The sequence below is a fragment of the Gavialis gangeticus genome, unplaced genomic scaffold (assembly GCF_001723915.1).
Source record: "Gavialis gangeticus isolate Ggan-Ray unplaced genomic scaffold, GavGan_comp1, whole genome shotgun sequence".
Taxonomy (NCBI): domain Eukaryota; kingdom Metazoa; phylum Chordata; order Crocodylia; family Gavialidae; genus Gavialis; species Gavialis gangeticus.
Window position 1 is genome coordinate 59151830 of NW_017728995.1, and position 17356 is coordinate 59169185.

The window sequence follows — 17356 nt, forward strand, 5'->3', positions numbered from 1 at the left end:
AAACAGTCCCCTGGAGCAGCCAATAGTTTTGTGAGTGGTGTTGTGTGTGTCCCAGTGCAGGCATAAATATAATGATTCCAGCCACTGGTGTCAGTAAAAATGCTACCATGCTGGTTAACACAGAATATATTTTGAACATAAAGTAAAACTAGGCATTAATTGCCATCAGCACATTTAACAAACAAAAATTCAGCTTAGATTGCTATTGGCCACATTCAAATATCTCACAGGCAGAGATGGGATTTTAGAGGTCTAGGTTTTGATTCCCTTCTCTACCATTTTCTCCAGGTGAGTGTTCTGACCACCAGTTGCTTGCTTGCTTTGGATGGGCATCTCCCTTTGCTTTGACCAGAAAGTTCATCCTGCAGCTGTAAGATTTTTCCCATTGAAAATGTTGCTAAAGCTGGTACATTCCCACAAAACAAGTGTTGCAACTAATTCACATTTTCTAACAAGAAACAGTTTGGTCAAAATTCCTACCAGCTCTGTTCAAGAAGCTTGGGAAGTATTCCTATACTGTTCAAGTCCTTCCATTGTCTAGTTACTGCAACACATACGCTGTTTACATGTGCAAGCTGATGATCTGCATACATCATGGTCAGAGTATAGATCAATTAAGTGTGTGATGGCATACTCATTTCTGTGCTCAGAGTTGCTGGCTTCTTCAAAATTAAACTCTATGGAATGGAACCAGACATGACAAGGGAGCCACTTCTACCTTTAGTGTCACTTTTCTGAACTTTGGTTAGAAATGTGCAGAAACAGATCTCAAAATGTCAGTTTTTAGACTAAGAGCTACAGCAGTATGAAAAGTACTCTACTTGAATCTGGCAAATAAAGGTCTGATCCTGCAGTCCGCATCTGAATCCAGCTAAGTCAATGACACTTTTGTGTCATAAGGATTCCAGAATCAGACCTGGAAAGCAGAAGCACTTTAATAACATGAAGGAAGAGTGTTTTGTGGAATAAGTAAAGAAGCCTAAGGATTTCTGTCTATAGGAGAAGGTCTGGACGAATGGGATGATATTGGTTTATAAGAACTGTGCGACTGAAAAGCACATAAAAATTCGACTTGATGTGAAAAATTGGACAATCCCATGTAATACCCTTCTGAGGCAGTAGCACATAGAAGATGGGCAATCTCATGATTCTAAGGGAAGTATGGTACAAGACATAGTAAGTTCAGGTTATTCACAAAGCCAGCCAAGGCCAGTGTCCAATCTCCTCATTTCTTCAGCCATTCTTAGTTACTTTTGGTTTTATTACGCAAAAAGATTATTTTGATAGACAAAAACTTGCAGTTATGGGATGCATCAGCAGAATGGCAAAGCTGGAGAAGGGGACTCAGAAGTTAATTTGTTTCCTAAACCAAAACTCAAGCTGAGAACACTGACTGCCCATCCACAGGTGTAGTTACTATTATACATGCTAGATTTATAGCTCATTTACACCTGCCTGCATATAATCTCTAATAGTTTAATTCACTCAAACTGCAGTGTTTCTGAATACTATTAACTGCTTGTCATGCTCTCAGGAGTAAGACAGACATTTCTTCTCTGCTGATAAAGCAATGTACTCGCCATGTCTTCATATCATCTCCTTTAGACCACATCATCTCCTTACCATCTCCTGTCAGAACTTCATTTAAATGAGTAGTGACAAGGCCATAGAAGTATCTCCCATCAGGACATCATGAAAAAAACAGTGCGCTCCAGCCATCTTAGTGATTTGTTAGGCATGAAGTTTAATGAAATCATGCCATGCAGTGAGTTGTAGCTTAAACTCTCAGGAGATGCAAGTCCTACATAGCTCCACCGACATACTAGCTAAGGATCTGCTCACAGCGAGTAGTTCCATTTACTTCCATGTCACTATTCATGTGAATAAAGGAAATGGGAATGAATGGGTATGAAGTGCTGATAATTGCTGTCCCGTCAAGATCCCTCCAGAAATTCCCTCTCCAAAATACAGCACTGTAGAGAAAGACAGTGAAGATACTGCAAAAACTTATTAATAATGAGTCTGAGCATCTCTAACATACAGTTCTTGAAAGAAACATCTCTTTTACCTGTGAGGCTGTCTGCACGTATCCTATAAAGCCAGATAATGTTGTGAATTCCTCAGATTTCATGGGATTACTTTCCAGCCATGAAGACTAAAAATTGTAGTGTTTCCATATGGGAAGAACAGCTGTCCTAGATTTACTGCAAAGGACTTTGTCATCATCAGTTTAGAAGAGGGCAGGCTCCTGAGGTCACATTCTATCCTTATCCTGTATTTTAAATGAGTTGAATACTATGAACAATCTTAGAATTACTTCTCAGTGGATGGAAGTAGAGAAAGATTTCTTTTCTGTTGGTCACCAAAGGTATAAACTCTCACAGAATTCAAAGAAATAGGATGGGCTGATAAAACGACAAACATAAATTATGATCAGTAATGTTTCTTATTAATGTGTCCTTTGGATTCATTTATGCTGCACTGAATGTAAATATGATCCACCAATTCTGTACTGCCACAGGAATTGAGTTTTCTCTGCCTTATTTTGGAAAATTCATACAATATTAGTAATAGACACATATGAATGTTTTGTAGTCATTTGATTTTCAAAGGCATTTAAAGCAAATATTTCAAGGTCAGCTTTTTGCAAGCATTCCAGTACTAACTCTTCACCATACTTCTGTGAGCTACTACTGCAGCAGTCCTTGAACTGAAGATCTATTTAAACACTCAGGCCTTATATTCTCAGAAATGTTATTTTTCCACTACAGACTGAAGAGACTTTCACGTGTAGGAGAAACAGGTCAGAAACACAAACCAACAATAAATATATTTTCAGAACAAATAATTGACAAGAATGAATAGATAAGCTGATGCAATGGAAGAGTTTCAATGCAAAAATAAACTAAATACAACAAATAAAGCAACCTACTGTAGAAGTTATAGATACAAACATCCTTCTGGGCCAGGTTGCCCATCTCTATGTTCATGTAGGACTGTTACTGTATTCTCAGGTATAGAGACCAGTCTGAAGGGAAGGCCTTCTAATACAAAAGTGCTGCACAAAAATAAAAGTGAAAATGCAATTTTCACATTTAGCACCACTGATGTTAACCACTTAATGGGAAATTACCTGCTGACTGAGAAAGTGGACACATGTTTACTACTGACTATACTGGCTTTTGTCCACAGTAAAAGCATAACAGAAACATGACACACAACATTGCATTGTCTCTCTCCTGTGGAGTAAAGATATCCTGAGATACCTTAGAAAAGTGAGAAAGAATTAGGGTTTGAGAAAGAATAAGCTGTCTGCTAGGGTTGTTTGAAACATCTGTTTTGACAGAAGTGTTTCATTTCAAGTTTTGTTTAGTTTTGAAAACACTGTTCCATTCAGTTCTGTTACATTGAAACGGTTTTGCTGTTTCAACATTTCAATCGGGATAGGGAAGGGAACTCAGCCTGATCGCAGCACTGGGGAGGGGAACTAAGCCGGGCTGAGTTCCCTTTCCCAGCCCAGTCTAGTTCACTGTATCCCTGTGTTCCAAACCTTTCATAATATGGAATCATCAAGCAGAACAGTATTAATTTTATTTGTTCTCTTAAAAAGATAAATGATTGCAGATTGCACACAGGATGGTAACATTCCTCTACTCTACTTGTTTGCTTTGTTCTCTTGGTTAAAAGTGGTACAAGAGTACGCAACAACCTTACTTTTGGACACCCAAATATGCCAATACCATTTTGCTATAAGAACTAAGCAGGCAGGTGGCAGAGTTGGACCATTGCTGGCTTCTTGGTCACCTTTTTTCCCTCTAATGCTAAGAAGTTTGAGGTAAGCAATTCTGGCATACTTTACCTGTTTGACTACATCCCAAATCAAGGCCCTGTTCCGTGGTGACAGATACCAAAAAGGGCTACTCTCAGCTACACCAACCTTCCCCAGGTGAAATCACACTCAGACTCCTAGGTGAATTCCCATCCCTGGCTTCCATGCTCAATAGCTCCTGCTCCCTTCTCAGGTTTCTGCTTTGCTCCTCTATTTGTAGTTGAAGCACAAGTCATCTCTGGGTTTTCAGTATAGCTTCCAACCAGGAAAACTCCACTATTAACGCTTTCTCCTTGACTCAATCTTTATTATCCCAGAGATGGTAGAACGAGACACGATCATCTACCTGGGCCATAAATGCACTTTATTTGCAATTTACCTGTGGGACTGCTCTTCTTTTCCCAGGTGGGGTTTACTAACTTCATCATGTGCGACAGAAGCATAACACTCAGCATGCATTTGTGGAACCCTCTAGAGCCTACTACTATAATTTCAAGGTTAAAATCAAAGTAAAAGCTAGAACCGATATCCCATCATCACGGAAAATAGTCTTCCTGCTGCACATCAACACAAGACAAGGTAGTTTGTAACATAGCTTGAATGTTAGTGATTTAGAAATAGTCATTCCCCTATTTTATCTAGTGCCAGGACAGTACCCCTCTGTGGATTGGCAGTAGGTCTTGTAAGGGAGCATAATTTCACAACTTAAGCTAACTCAGTCTTTCTTCAGTTGGTGTTTCTCTAACTTTTATAAGTGCAGGTCTTTAAAATTATTTTAACCCATACCAGTTAGAATATCAAATTGTAAGTGGAGACCAGAGGCTTAGCAAGCTTTCACCCCTGAAGTGGGGGTGAGAGGAAGAGAATTATAATAACCACTAGAGAGTAGGATAGGGAGAGTCCTATATGCCAGGGCTCTCCTTGCTTGAGCAGCAGCCGCTACTGCTGTTGCCAGAATTGCATAGGCTGGGCTGCTGCTGTTAAAAGGACTGGCAGCAGCACAGGTGTCTCTGGTGCCCCATTCACTCCCCAGAGCAGGGCTGTGCCTGCTATTAGAGTCATTTGGGGGGCATTCCACCCCACTGCTCCCCAACACACTGCTGGGAATAGCGCTGCAGCAACCATGGCAAAATCCCAGGATTGGTGTCCCACTTGCCCTCTCTAGTTACGCTGCTTGTATAGTCTAAGCATATCTATCCCCTCTATATTTGCCTGAAACAGCTACTGCAAGAGCCTCACCTACTCACTCCCACTCCACACACATCAACTCTCCAAAATGGGGCAATGAAGCCACCCAGTATCACCCTTAAGCTTTTAAGTCTCAGATGTGCTCACTGATGTCTGCTCAGTCATTCTAAGAAGACATGAGTATTGCCTCATTTCTGTCATTGGTATCTGCAGTGCAGAATCAAGAGGGCAGGACATACTTAGCTGAAATAAATGCAGGCAAGTCCTATTTCACATAATGCAATTACTTACACACCAAATTTCTCTCCAAGAGGCTTAAGCTCTGACCCCCAAAAATGCCTTAACAATATTCACCATAAGAAATAGATAAAATAGTAACTGTGCTTTAAAGGAAAGTCCATAGAAGCAGGTGAGGGGCAGCAAGTTTAAAGTCCACCAACTGCCAAATAGGATCCTAAGGTCAGGTGTCAAATAGGCACTAGAAAGGGTCAGTAAATTATTCCACTGAGCTTCCTGCTGCCCAGGTGCAATGGGTTTACAGGTCCTTCAAGAATTTGGCTTTTATGGACATCAAACTTCTTTCCACTTAAAATTGATAGTAGATTTGAATGAATGTAAATATCCAGAAATGAAATGGAGGGACACCAGCAGCCTGCTACAAAACCTTTTTTGTAGTAAAACTGGGTTATCATTTGTTGCTGGGGGGTTGTATTGTGGCTAATTATCCGTAAGCGGCTAATTATCAGTTTCCAACTTTTCATCAAACTTTGCATGCTATAATGAGGAAAAAAGTATATTGCAAAAAAATCAGAATTCAAATTCTGGCTCTCCATATGAGAACTGCGTGATTTGTAAGCATTGGCTGGCCTGACATGTTCTTTGGTAGTCTTAGGTCACCAGTTAAGATGACTATCAGGAGCAAGTTCCACTGTGGCTTGTACAGTTGGAAATGGGTAATTATGCTTCAACAGACGGCAAATGATTCAGCATTTTGTGTAGAAAATATCAGGACTGGTGGGGAGTCACAGCACCAGCTAATTTGACTTCAGCAACAATTAACCCACTCCATTAACTAGATTCTTGTATTTTAATGTATGCAAAATAATTTTTAAAGCAACCGCTTTAAGATCTGATCTGTGAAATCACCCGTTTTTGTTATATTCCAAGGGCCTGGCTTATGGAAGGCTGCTTTGATTATACACGTAGTCTCCTGCACAAAGATCTTTGTAGATCTCAGTCATCACATCACTGGGGAGCAGCTCATCAGCAGCTGCATGTATGACAGCCTTGGCGGGTCCCCTTCCTTTCAGAACTATCCACTAAGGAAGCCTCTGTAGCAATCTAGACTCTTTCTGATCTTCTCCCTGACTGGAGAAAAGGCTGCTTCTAAAATCCTGCTTTCCTCTTCCCAGCAGGTTTTGCTTTTAGTCTAGCATTCCCATCAGACTGGAGAAGTACACATGATACATTTCCCATCATGATCTGAACTGGGATAGCCCCCAGCTGGTCTTTAAAGAGAAAACATCCTGCTAGAGAGAAAAAATAAGGTAAATAAAGACCTATTTCTTCCTCCCTCATTCATGGAGTAGCAGCAGCTTACTACACAAGGGGATGTCTACACAAGATGTTTACTGCAGAGTAAGTAGCTCTGAAATAAACATCTACACATGTAGCCCTGTTAAGCCACAGGAAACTAATTAACTCTACAGCAGGATAATAATTGTATCTGCAAATACAAGTACTATCCATCTGTGGCGTTTTTTTGTGCACAGCAGCACATGTGTAAGAAGCACTCAAGTAGTCCTACTGACTTCAATGGGTCCTCTTGCATACTGGAAAAACTACCTAACAGGGGCTGATCTGGACTGCGTATACAGATTTAATTGAGTCTGTGCCTAGCTCTCTGGCAAGTAAGGGGAGGGGAGAGGAGCAAAAAGCTTTTCCATTTTTTGGCTCATATGAAATACCAAACAGAACTCCAGTCCCTGTGTCCAAGGGGTGGCTGCCTCTACTCCCCTGAGACCATTCAGCATTTTCAGAGTAACAAGGAAGGAAGCAAGGCTGTGGGCCCTCAGTAACCACCCAACAAACACAAAGCCACCCAGCCACATGTGAAGAAATAAGCTGCATCCAACAAAGGAGCATAACCCCAATCAACAGGGATGAGGTTAGATGGAAGGGATTGAGTTGGAATTGCCTGAAAAATTAATTCAGCATAGAAAGGAAACAACCCAAGTTTTAAGCCTTAATAAATATTTGTCCGTCTTAACACCCGTCCCTCATCCCTACACTTTTGACAAGTAGCTTTATATGAATGTCATGATCAGAACAGAGTTCTACAGCTTGATTGGGCTGATACATGCAAAAGGGTTCCTGTCTTTTCTGAATTATTCCTGCTCTTAATCCCAATTTTCTATGGCTCTATGATTTTCTGAGCTCCCAAGCTGGCTGTGAAGGGAAAAGGAAAAAAAATAAAAATCTGTGTTTTTCTGAGGTTAGTTTAATCGAGTAATGACACAAGGACAATTTTAAAAAAGCAAACTTTATTACAAATTGTACATCACCTTCAGTGTTTTTTCAGACTATTTCAAATGATCAGCATTCAGAAAAACTCAATGTTCTCCAAGTTTGGAGCTTGTTTGAAATGCAGCTACACAATTAACAATAATAGCTTCATGGCTGCTTTCTGTTCAGCTAAACAAATGGGCGATGAGCCATCTCTTAATGTTCTACCCAAACACAGCCAGAACTGCAAAAAGCATGATTAACCTCAATTCTGATTTTATTTATCCTGGTATAAATATGGAGCAATTTAGCTGAATACTAAATTTATGCTTAAATGAGAATTTATCATTTTACGAAGAATAAGCCAATGAATTCACAAGTGTTTATTCAAAACAACAGCAATGTGCATTCTACAGCCTTCTACAGCTATTGTGTAGCACATTTTCTTATTAGCAGGGAAAAGAGAAAAGACCTTATGCCCAGACCAAGGAAATCTAAAGTCCTTGAATTAAGGTCCTCAGACAGGCTACTCCAGAAACAAGTCATTTCAAACAACAGGGAGTATGTGGGATCAGGGCTCTGTCCACTCCTTTTCTGTACCGACTTTCAGGACACAGAAGCTGGGATCAGCAAAAGGGCTCCATCTCCACAAGTCACTCAATGTGCTCTTTTCCAGTGCACATGGGAAGTAGACGAGAGAAAGCGTGAGCATGTTTAAAGTATAAGAAATATCTAACAGAGGTCAATTGGAAGAGCTGATAAACCAGGAAGAGATAAGAGATACTCAGCTGGCTAGCAGCTTCATGACACTGAATGTGCATTGACTGTGGCTGTCTTCAAGTATTATTGCCCTAAATTACAAAAGGGGAACATGCAAAGGGTACATATTCACACTGAGTTTCAAATTGCCTTTGAAAAATCTTCCCTAAAATGCTTTGGAAATAAAGCATCCTCTGTACTTAACAGGATACTATGTGAAATAGAAGAGAATGAGCATTCACAAAACATTAACATTTGTTAAAATAACAAATAAAAATCAAGACTTTATTGTTTTAAGTAAAAATTTAAAAAAAAAAATCACTTTCCAGTGAATCAACACCGATCATCTCTACATTGATGTGTCACAGTCCTCTTCATAATTTCAGAACTTCAAGAATTAAAATAAAATGCTACAGTTTTAGACTACAATGTGAACAACAGGTGTTAACTGGTGTTGAAACAAAAACATAATGTTCAGCCTGCATCCTTGACAACAGTTCCATACCATAGGTCTGGCTGCAAGAATTCCAGGATTATGGGATTAAGTTTTTTTGTTCTTACTGTTTTTAAATCTTTTCAAAAGGGCCAGATTTTCTTCTGACCCAGCTTCACAAACTTCAACAGACAGACATGAGAACTTGGCCCTGTGTGTTGTGCCAGAACTCTGCCACTGGTTTACACTGCACCAGGGGAGAAAATAGCTCTAGAGTCCAACACAGATGAAGGTGCTTGATCTGTTGTGCAATCTGTGCCCTAAATGCCAGTGCAGTTATCTATCTAATTTCAGTGGCCTGCACACAGTAATTTAGGTACTGGATTATAGTAAATCCATGCTAGAAATCATATGGTGCACTGCATCACCACACAGGCTGCAGAAGTTATGTGACAACTGTCCTTCAAGCAACATCTTGTAACACGGAAAAAGCTATCAAGATGCAGCAGTGTGTATAGGCCTAGCAATCCTGACAATCCTTATAAAAGTGCCTTGAAGTTTAAAAGTTTACTGCTATTCACAGTAGCAACTGAGCTGCTAACAAGGCAAATTTCTGAAGCCAGGTAAAGTTACTTTCCCATGAGCATAAATGTTATAGTCTGTGCCTCGATTTAGGTACTTCACCAAGTTTTTCTCAAACATCAGTGGGTGATAGGCCCCCATGGTACACGCACGGTCATGGAACTTCTGGTAGTAGTGGCAAATGTCAGTCTGTCGTTTAGAAGGGATGAATTCATAAACATTCACTTCATCACAAATAGACATCATAATTATAATACCTATGAGAAGAAAAGAACCATCACTAGTTAGGCTGCTGGAGAGAGAGAGAACAAAACAAATACATTTCTCTTTTAAGAGTGAGAAGAATATCTAACAGGCGTTTATTGGCATAGCGGAGTTGGGGAAATATTAGGGCCATGTGTAATTTTGCCGGATGTTTCATTTTGACGCTGTTTCAACTCGTTTTGAGCTCGAAACTGTGAAAATGAAACAAAATGAAAGGCTTCAAAACAGGCTCAAAATGAAATGAGGGCAGTTGAAACCTTTTGAGTTTTGAACCTGGACTTGCTTGCAGGGAAACAGATAGTAAGGAGAGGGAGGGAAAAGAGTGGGGATGAACTCCTCAGATATTGACATGAGTAACTGGCTGGTGACTGTGATCTTTACCTGAGCTCCCTTCCAATCCCTGTGCTCTGGTGGAGGGATGGAAAAACAGCATAAAAAGCAGCATTGTTTGAACTGAGCTGCTTCCTGTCTTGGGGTAAGTTATTGAGCTGTGTCTTCCAGCAGTTCAGCAGCGTCAGACAACAAAAGTTATCATTTCCTACTTGCTAGCCTGTTCCTAGCAAGTGGGATTCATCAATACCTTTTGCTTTCTATACCCTTTTATTTTATTATTATATTCAATCATTCATTCCTTTCAATTTATTCCTCCCCCAAAATCCTCTTTTTTTGTTAGTCTATTTTGATTTTTTTCCCCCAGAAAAGAAATCTGTGCTCTCTCTCACAATGTGCATTCCATTCACTGTGCAGGGAAGCACAGCACATATTGCATAATATAATATAGAATTTATTCAGGAATACATACTACATACACTTGTATGTATTTATGCTATAATTAAAGCATATATAACATAAAATACACCTACATACAATTATATTATCTACATATATTACATAAATCAGATTACAGAAGAACACAGATTTTCCAACACACCAAGGCAAAAACACTGTTAACATACCATGAAGCATGCTGGCAAGGCAGCTAGCAAGCCTTCAGGGAGGGGCAGAAGAAGGGGTAGAGGGAGAGCTGTAAATTCCACCCCCACTCCCTAAACAGAGATGCAGCCTCTTTCCTACAACTATCAGGTATGAGGCTTCCAGTTCTACAGGCACTAAGGAGAGAGGAGCAGTGCCACTGCCTGTAACAGAGTCTACATCCCCTCCAACAGCACCAGCCATAACCCCTGCCTCACCACCAACAAGCAGCAGCACCAGCATGACAATCTCCTCCATCCCCATTACACTTCCCATGCTGAGCCTTCCAGTGCCAGAGGAAGAGCTGGATCTGAGTGCCATAGCAAGGGAAATTCTGGGGAAGGAGAGGAAATCATCTGGGTTTGTTTTCCACACCCCTCAAGTTTCACCCTAGAGTCAGGTCTCCTTCCCCAGAAGGCACTTTGGAGGAGGCTGATGTACAGGTGAAGGCAATTGGCTCAGCTGAGTCCACTCCTCCTGTTGCTGTGCCTCTGCCTGCTGAGGAGGAAGAAAGTGCAGTTGCATCCACACATGCACCCACACCCCAGAAGCGAGTGGGTACTGTGGTCTGGGATAATTTTGAGTTGGTAGATGATCCCACATATGCTATCTGCCTGCTCTGCTGAGCCAAAGCCAGCTGGGGCAAGGAAACAAAACATATGAGCACCAAGGGGGTGCTGATGCAACTCCATGGGCACCACCCCCATGCCCTTTTTCCTCCTTAGCCTGGCACCAGTGGGAGCATGCCCAAAGGGAAGTCCCCCTCTTGCTCCAAAGCCCCCATCTCCCCAAAGCAGAGGCAGGCCACCCAGGAACAGTGGGGCAAAGACGGACAGAAAGTGGAGCACATTGCAAGGGTGAGCGAGATCCTCCAGAGCACTGGGGAGATGCTTGCTGTCGATGGCCAGCCCTTCGCCTTAGTTGAGCAGCCTGGGTTCAGGTGGCTCATGGCAATCATGGCCCCATCGTACCAAGTGCCCATACGCACCACCTTCAGCAGGACAGTAGTGCTCTCCTTGTATGAGGCATGCAGGGAGTACTTGAGGGAGAAGATGCACAGGTGGCCTTACACTTCACTTTGGACATCTGGAGCAGCCAGGGTGGAGATCACACCTACCTCTCCCTCACAGGGCACTGGTGAGACTAGGCAGGCAGTTGGTGGGCTCTCCTTCAAGCCAAGGTGATGGATGAGTCCCACACGGCAACCAAGATCATGGGGGCCATGAACCATTTAGTGCAGGGGTGGCCTGTTGGGCAGGGCGAGCTCACCCACAGGTTCATGGTCACCAACAATGGGGCCAATATGGTCAAGGTGGTCTGTGATGCCAATTCTGTTGGCAACTGCTGTGTAGCACACAAGCTCCACCTCGTAGTCAGGGATGCCTTGGAGGGGGACAGGGCTGCCAGTGATGGTGCCAGCACCACCAGCAAGCTCATTTCCAAATGCAGGAAGGTGGCAGGCTACTTCTACTAGAGCATCAAGGGGGGCAAGATGTCGCGAAACAAACAAGCAGAGCTGAACATCCTGCAGCACAAAATCATGCAAGATGTGGAGACTCAGTGGAACTCCACATACCTGATGCTTGAGAGGCTAGTGGAGCAACAAAAGACCATCCATAAAATGGCCTTGCTTGGGGAGAGTGAGATCAGCAGCCCCCTTTAACAGAGCTGAGTGGGATACCATCTCCCGGGTGTTGGTGGTCATCAAGCCCTTTCTTGAGGCTACCAAGATCCTCAGCTCTGGCGATGCCCACCTTAGCCAGGTGATCCCTGTAGTGAGGAAACTTCAGAGCCAAATGGGGATCAATGTTCCTGGCTGGGGCAAGCCACTGTCATCAGACATTCAAGCACTGGTGAGGCAGCTGAAGGAGGACATCAGGAAATGGCTTGATCCCTTGTGGTCCAGTACGATCCATGTGCTGGCTACCATGTGTGACCCGAGGGTGAAGGGCAGTGTATGCAGCAGCCAAAGCCTGAATCAGTGGACAGAGGTGCTGGTGAAGAGAGTCAGGGAGGCAGAAGGGTGGAGGTGGGGGGACGCGGAAGAGGGGGATGCACTGTCCCATGCTAGCACGCCATTCACCAGCCAGTCTCCTCCTACACCACAGGTGCTGCCAATGTGGGCCAGGGGCATGGCTTCCACAGTGGGGTCCAGAGGCACCAGACCCCACCATCAGTCAGGTAGCACTCAGGCCTTGGTGGCTGCTTATCTTGCCAAGAATATGAAGCTGCTGCTGTGAGACCCATTGGCCTACTGGGCAAGCCATAGCCAGATGTGGCCAGATCTGGCCACAGTTGCCTGGAAACACCTGTTCTGTCCACTGACTAGTGTTCTGAGTAAGAGGGTATTCAGCATTGCTGGGGATGTAGTGAAACCCCACCACACCTGCTTGGATCCTGGTATGGTGGAGCAGCTGGTGTTCCTCAAGGAGAACCTCCTGCTGCTGGGGTTCCCCAAGCTCCAGGTGCAGACAGAGTGAGTGCCACCCTCCTCACTCCGTCTGTACCTATTTCCTTTTTTCAAAACCATTTAATAGCCTGCTCTCAGAGCTGGAGGGGGCACTCACTGCATCGCTAGCCAGCAGGGGAAGAACATGTCCCTGCTGAGCTCCCATGCCAGGATGGACTTGGAGATATGGCCTGGGGCTCTGGGGAAGGAGGAGACCCCAGGTCCTGGGCACTACCATGAAAACTGCACTCTGCCAGAGTTGGGAGGCCTGGTGAGACTGCCGGCAGCACAGCAGCCCCAGGAAATGCCAGAACCAAGGATCTTCCTGGTGAAAGACAGGTAGGAGGTGCCATAACCTCCAGTCACCACATGCATGCACATGTTTCTGGCTGGGGAAAGCCCAGACCCACCAAGTCTTTGATGGGCCTGAGGCTTGCTGGTCACACTGGAGTTGTGAGGCTCTAGGTAAGCTCAACTTAGCTGCCTGGGATGCAAACTTTTGGGTTGAAAAACCCTTAGTCAGGCTGAGGAAACACCTGCAGTTGGTGTGTATGCTGTTTCTGGATGGAAGGAAGAGTGAACAAGCCAGAGACTGGCATGCAATGCAGGCAAGGGAGCCAGTTAGTGAAAATGGAAATGCAGGCATCAGGGCATGAGGGACAGGCTGGAGGTGGGAGGGGGTTGTAGCAGCACAGGTTAAAGTAGAGAGGTACCTGGGGAGTCAGATGTCTGGCAGGTTGTAGTGTGTCAGAATTCCCATGTCTGTATTGACTCCATTAGTTTCTGTACCTAGGAGGTTGATGAAGCGCAGTTCATAGGCTCATCTGTGAAAAGTGGTTTGTAAATTCCCTTTGAGGATCAGGCCTGAGAGACTGGAGACAGGTGGTGTTCTGTTCTTGTCTTTAATGGATTTACAGTGTGCGCTCATTCCGGTACACAGTTGTTGCTTGGTGTCTCTTACATATTTTCCATCAGGACACTTGGTGCCCTGATGGAGATGTGCATTGTATTGTGAAGATATCTCCATACTGGAGATATTGTTGCCAGGTTTTGCATGTCTTGTCATGGCATGGCCTGGATCCATTCAGTGTGTTTTGGGCTGTAGGAAGTTGGCTTCTGGTGATGAGGTTTCCAAGGTTCAGTGCTTGTTTGAATTTACAACGCACTTTTTGCAGATGAGCTTGTGAACTGATACAGAAACCCAGGGACTCAATATAGACATGGGAATTCTGATGCACTACAACCTGCTGGACATCAGACTCCCCAGGTACCTCTCCACTTTTACCTGCTCTGCTCCATCCCCCTTCTCCCCCCCACCCCAGCCTGTCTCACACCCTGACACCTCCATTTTCATTTTCACTGACTAGCTTTCTTGCCTGCATTGCATACCAGCCTCTGGTTTCTTCACTATTCCTTCCATCCAGGAACAGCACATACACCAACTGCAGGTGCAAGAGCTGATCAAAGCTTCCTATGTGGCCCTCGGCCTCAAATAACTGCCCACCATGGGTTAGTTCAACACAAGTGAATTGTTTGCTACTCTTCACGCTTACAGCAGATCCCCTATATTAGGTGGTCCTGCCCTCGTGTGTCTTTGTGTGAAGCACATGAGTAATTCTGTAATGCAGTTAATGACAATAGGCCAAATGAACTGATAGGTTGTATCCTGTGCAAAGCAGCTCTAAAAGGGTGTTACATGCAAAACAATTAGGGTCTGCTTTATTTTATCACAGTGTGGTATAAAACAGACAGTATGTAACTGGGAACCTAGCCCAAATATTTATTTTCTTACATCCCAGTGAAATATTCTGTATTTTAGAACTGAACAGATTTGTGACATCCGGAAGGAAGACTGAGGGAACTTTTTCAAATGATAGAACAGATTCTTTTTTTTTTTTTTATGTTGCAAATATTTGTCATATTGTATTATACAATACAATACAATACAATAACTGGATCACAAGAAAAACAAGGGGCAGAGCAATTCATCAGAGTGGTGCAGGAGTCTTGCACATGCAATAACCAACAACTATCATTTGCATTATGTTTTGCTTTTAAAGTCGGTGGCCAGGCTATACTAACACACAGTAGCATTAACTGAAGAGCCTTGGAGTCAGAAATGAGTTTGGGTTGAGAAACAAGAACTCTGGTTAGCAGAAATGTGATTTCATTATTTCATACAATGTCCAGTATGTATGCAGGTGTGTTTGTACATATGTGTATATCTTATAAAACAGAGTGCCCTCTTGAGATCAGTAAAGTGATAACTGAGGTAGAACAATTTTGATATTCATCCAGCAAATAAGATGATAAACTTAACTCTTCAGGTCATTTCATTTTAACTTGTTCTTACCAGTTGGTTCCTTTTCATTTTGCTCCCAATTACATAGATCAGTAAAAGAAACAAAATCTTTGCCACAATAGAATATTACATCTGAGAGGAATAACAAGCTCTTCACTAATGTTTTGAGAAGCACAGGGTGATAGCACAGGGTGAAGTATGATTATACTTCAACTTGCTGGACAAGGGCTGGACAAAATGGAATTACAGGCGACCCTCGCCATTTGCGGGGGATACATTTTTGTATCCCCCTTGGAATGGCAAAAACTACAAATAAGGCGCTGCGTTCATGAATGCCATCTACGTTCATGAACTCAGTGCCCCCAGCGGCCGGGGGGCGGAGGGGCACAGCTCCGGCGGTGACGGCGGGAGCAGGGTGGCAGGATCCCAGTGGCAGCAAGTGCAGAGGTCCTGAGGAGCTCCTGTAAGTGTGTAACATATATTTAAAATGTGGGCTCGGCATTTGCAAATATCTGAAACCGAGAATGCTGAACCTGTGAATAGCAAGGGTTTCCTGTATTTCCTATTTTCACATCTGTCATTAAGTCTGACGAGCTTCTTTATGTCAACTCTTGCTTTCAACTACAATGATTCAATACATAAGACAGGTAATAACTTATCCATTTGAAAACTATTTACTGATACCAAGAAAGTTTCTTTGCATGCTAAAAGCAATGGAACTGAGAAACAGTGAAAGACATGAAAAGTTTTTAACAGCCTTCAGATTAGTACCTCCTGAGTGTTGCTCTGGTTGTACAGGTTAGTAATACTAGGCACCAGGAAAAGTTTGCAACTGACAATGTAGCCTGAACTTGTGATTAGGCTGAGTCTGGCTATCCTCTAAATCTATGCTACACTGAAGGTACTAAAAACCTAGTGATTTCTTACTTGGTTAGGCTGCTATTTTGTGATGGAAACTGTATTCAACAGAAGTTGATCATTGTTAGGAAGCTCTAATGGGCTGCTTTGATTCTGATAAACAGAAAAACAGAAACTCAGTTTTTTTCAATGAGTGCAAGAGCCCCGTACAAAATTAATCAACCCCAGCATTTGCTGGACAATTATCTTACCAAGCATTCCCGAAGAAGGTGGATTAGGCTGGATGTCCTCCAAGGAGTTCTCTTGCAGAATATCCCAGAGCTCCCATTCCATCTTTGGGTTCAGTATATAAAAGAGTTGCTCAGGATGCTGACTGCGATACTTCTTATAGGTTTCCAAAAAATTGTAGTCGAGTTTTCTATACCACTTGAAAACAAAAGTAACATGGGAGAGTCATGTTCCCTCTCATCATCATCTCTCCTGATACCATTAACTTAAGAAGTGTATTATTGCTCCCCCCCTGCCATGAAGCCCCATGACTCCTGTTTCAGGTAACAACCTGTCCTCCATCCGTATTCTACCTGCATTCTAACTCACAGAATAGGTTGCTGGAAGGACTCAAGTACAGTGGAACAAATACTGTGCACCAGAAGTGTGAACCCTGGCACAGCATCCACAAAACCGTTCCTTCCAGGAATACCAGTGTATAGCTCTAAAGATAGTATGAAACACATTTCTTCAAAGGTATGATGCAATTGAGCAAGTGTATGACACCAGGTTACCTCAGGTCCGGCTTCAATTCAATTTAGAACAACATAGTCTCACTGCAAAAGCATGATTCCCACCCTCCCCAGGTAATGGAGACATAATTTTTACAGGCAAGGGGATCTGCCACATGGGAGTTTGCATGACTTACATCTCTGTCATCCTAGAATCATAGAATCAATGAGTGGGAAGGGACCTAGACAGATCATTGAGTCTGACCCCCTGCCATGGGCAGGAAGGAGCACTGGGGGTGGCAGGGGTCATAAGACCCCAGCCAGGTGCCTATCCAGTCTCCTTTTGAAGATTTCCAGGGAAGGTGAGAGCCCCACCTCTCTGGGAAACCTATTCCAGGCTCTGGCCACCCTTACGGTGAAGTAGTTCTTCCTAATATCTAACCTAAACCTATCCTCCCTCAGCTTGTGGCCATTGTTCCTGGTGACTCCAAGGGGG

General features: G+C 43.3%; 1 protein-coding gene across 3 annotated transcripts in view; it reads right to left on the reverse strand.

Annotated features, from left to right (window-relative positions):
- Window positions 1–7540: 7540 nt before the first annotated feature.
- The window catches only part of LOC109288223 (beta-galactoside alpha-2,6-sialyltransferase 1-like), a 148327-nt gene continuing 138511 nt past the window's right edge, over window positions 7541–17356 (reverse strand). For all 3 annotated transcript variants that reach the window (XM_019503682.1, XM_019503685.1, XM_019503684.1), the window contains exons 5-6: window positions 16393–16567; window positions 7541–9553 (exon numbers count right to left, since the gene is read on the reverse strand). In XM_019503682.1, the coding sequence (XP_019359227.1) occupies window positions 9312–9553; window positions 16393–16567 (417 nt within the window). In that variant the 3' untranslated portion in view covers window positions 7541–9311. The remainder of the gene's footprint in view (window positions 9554–16392; window positions 16568–17356) is intronic.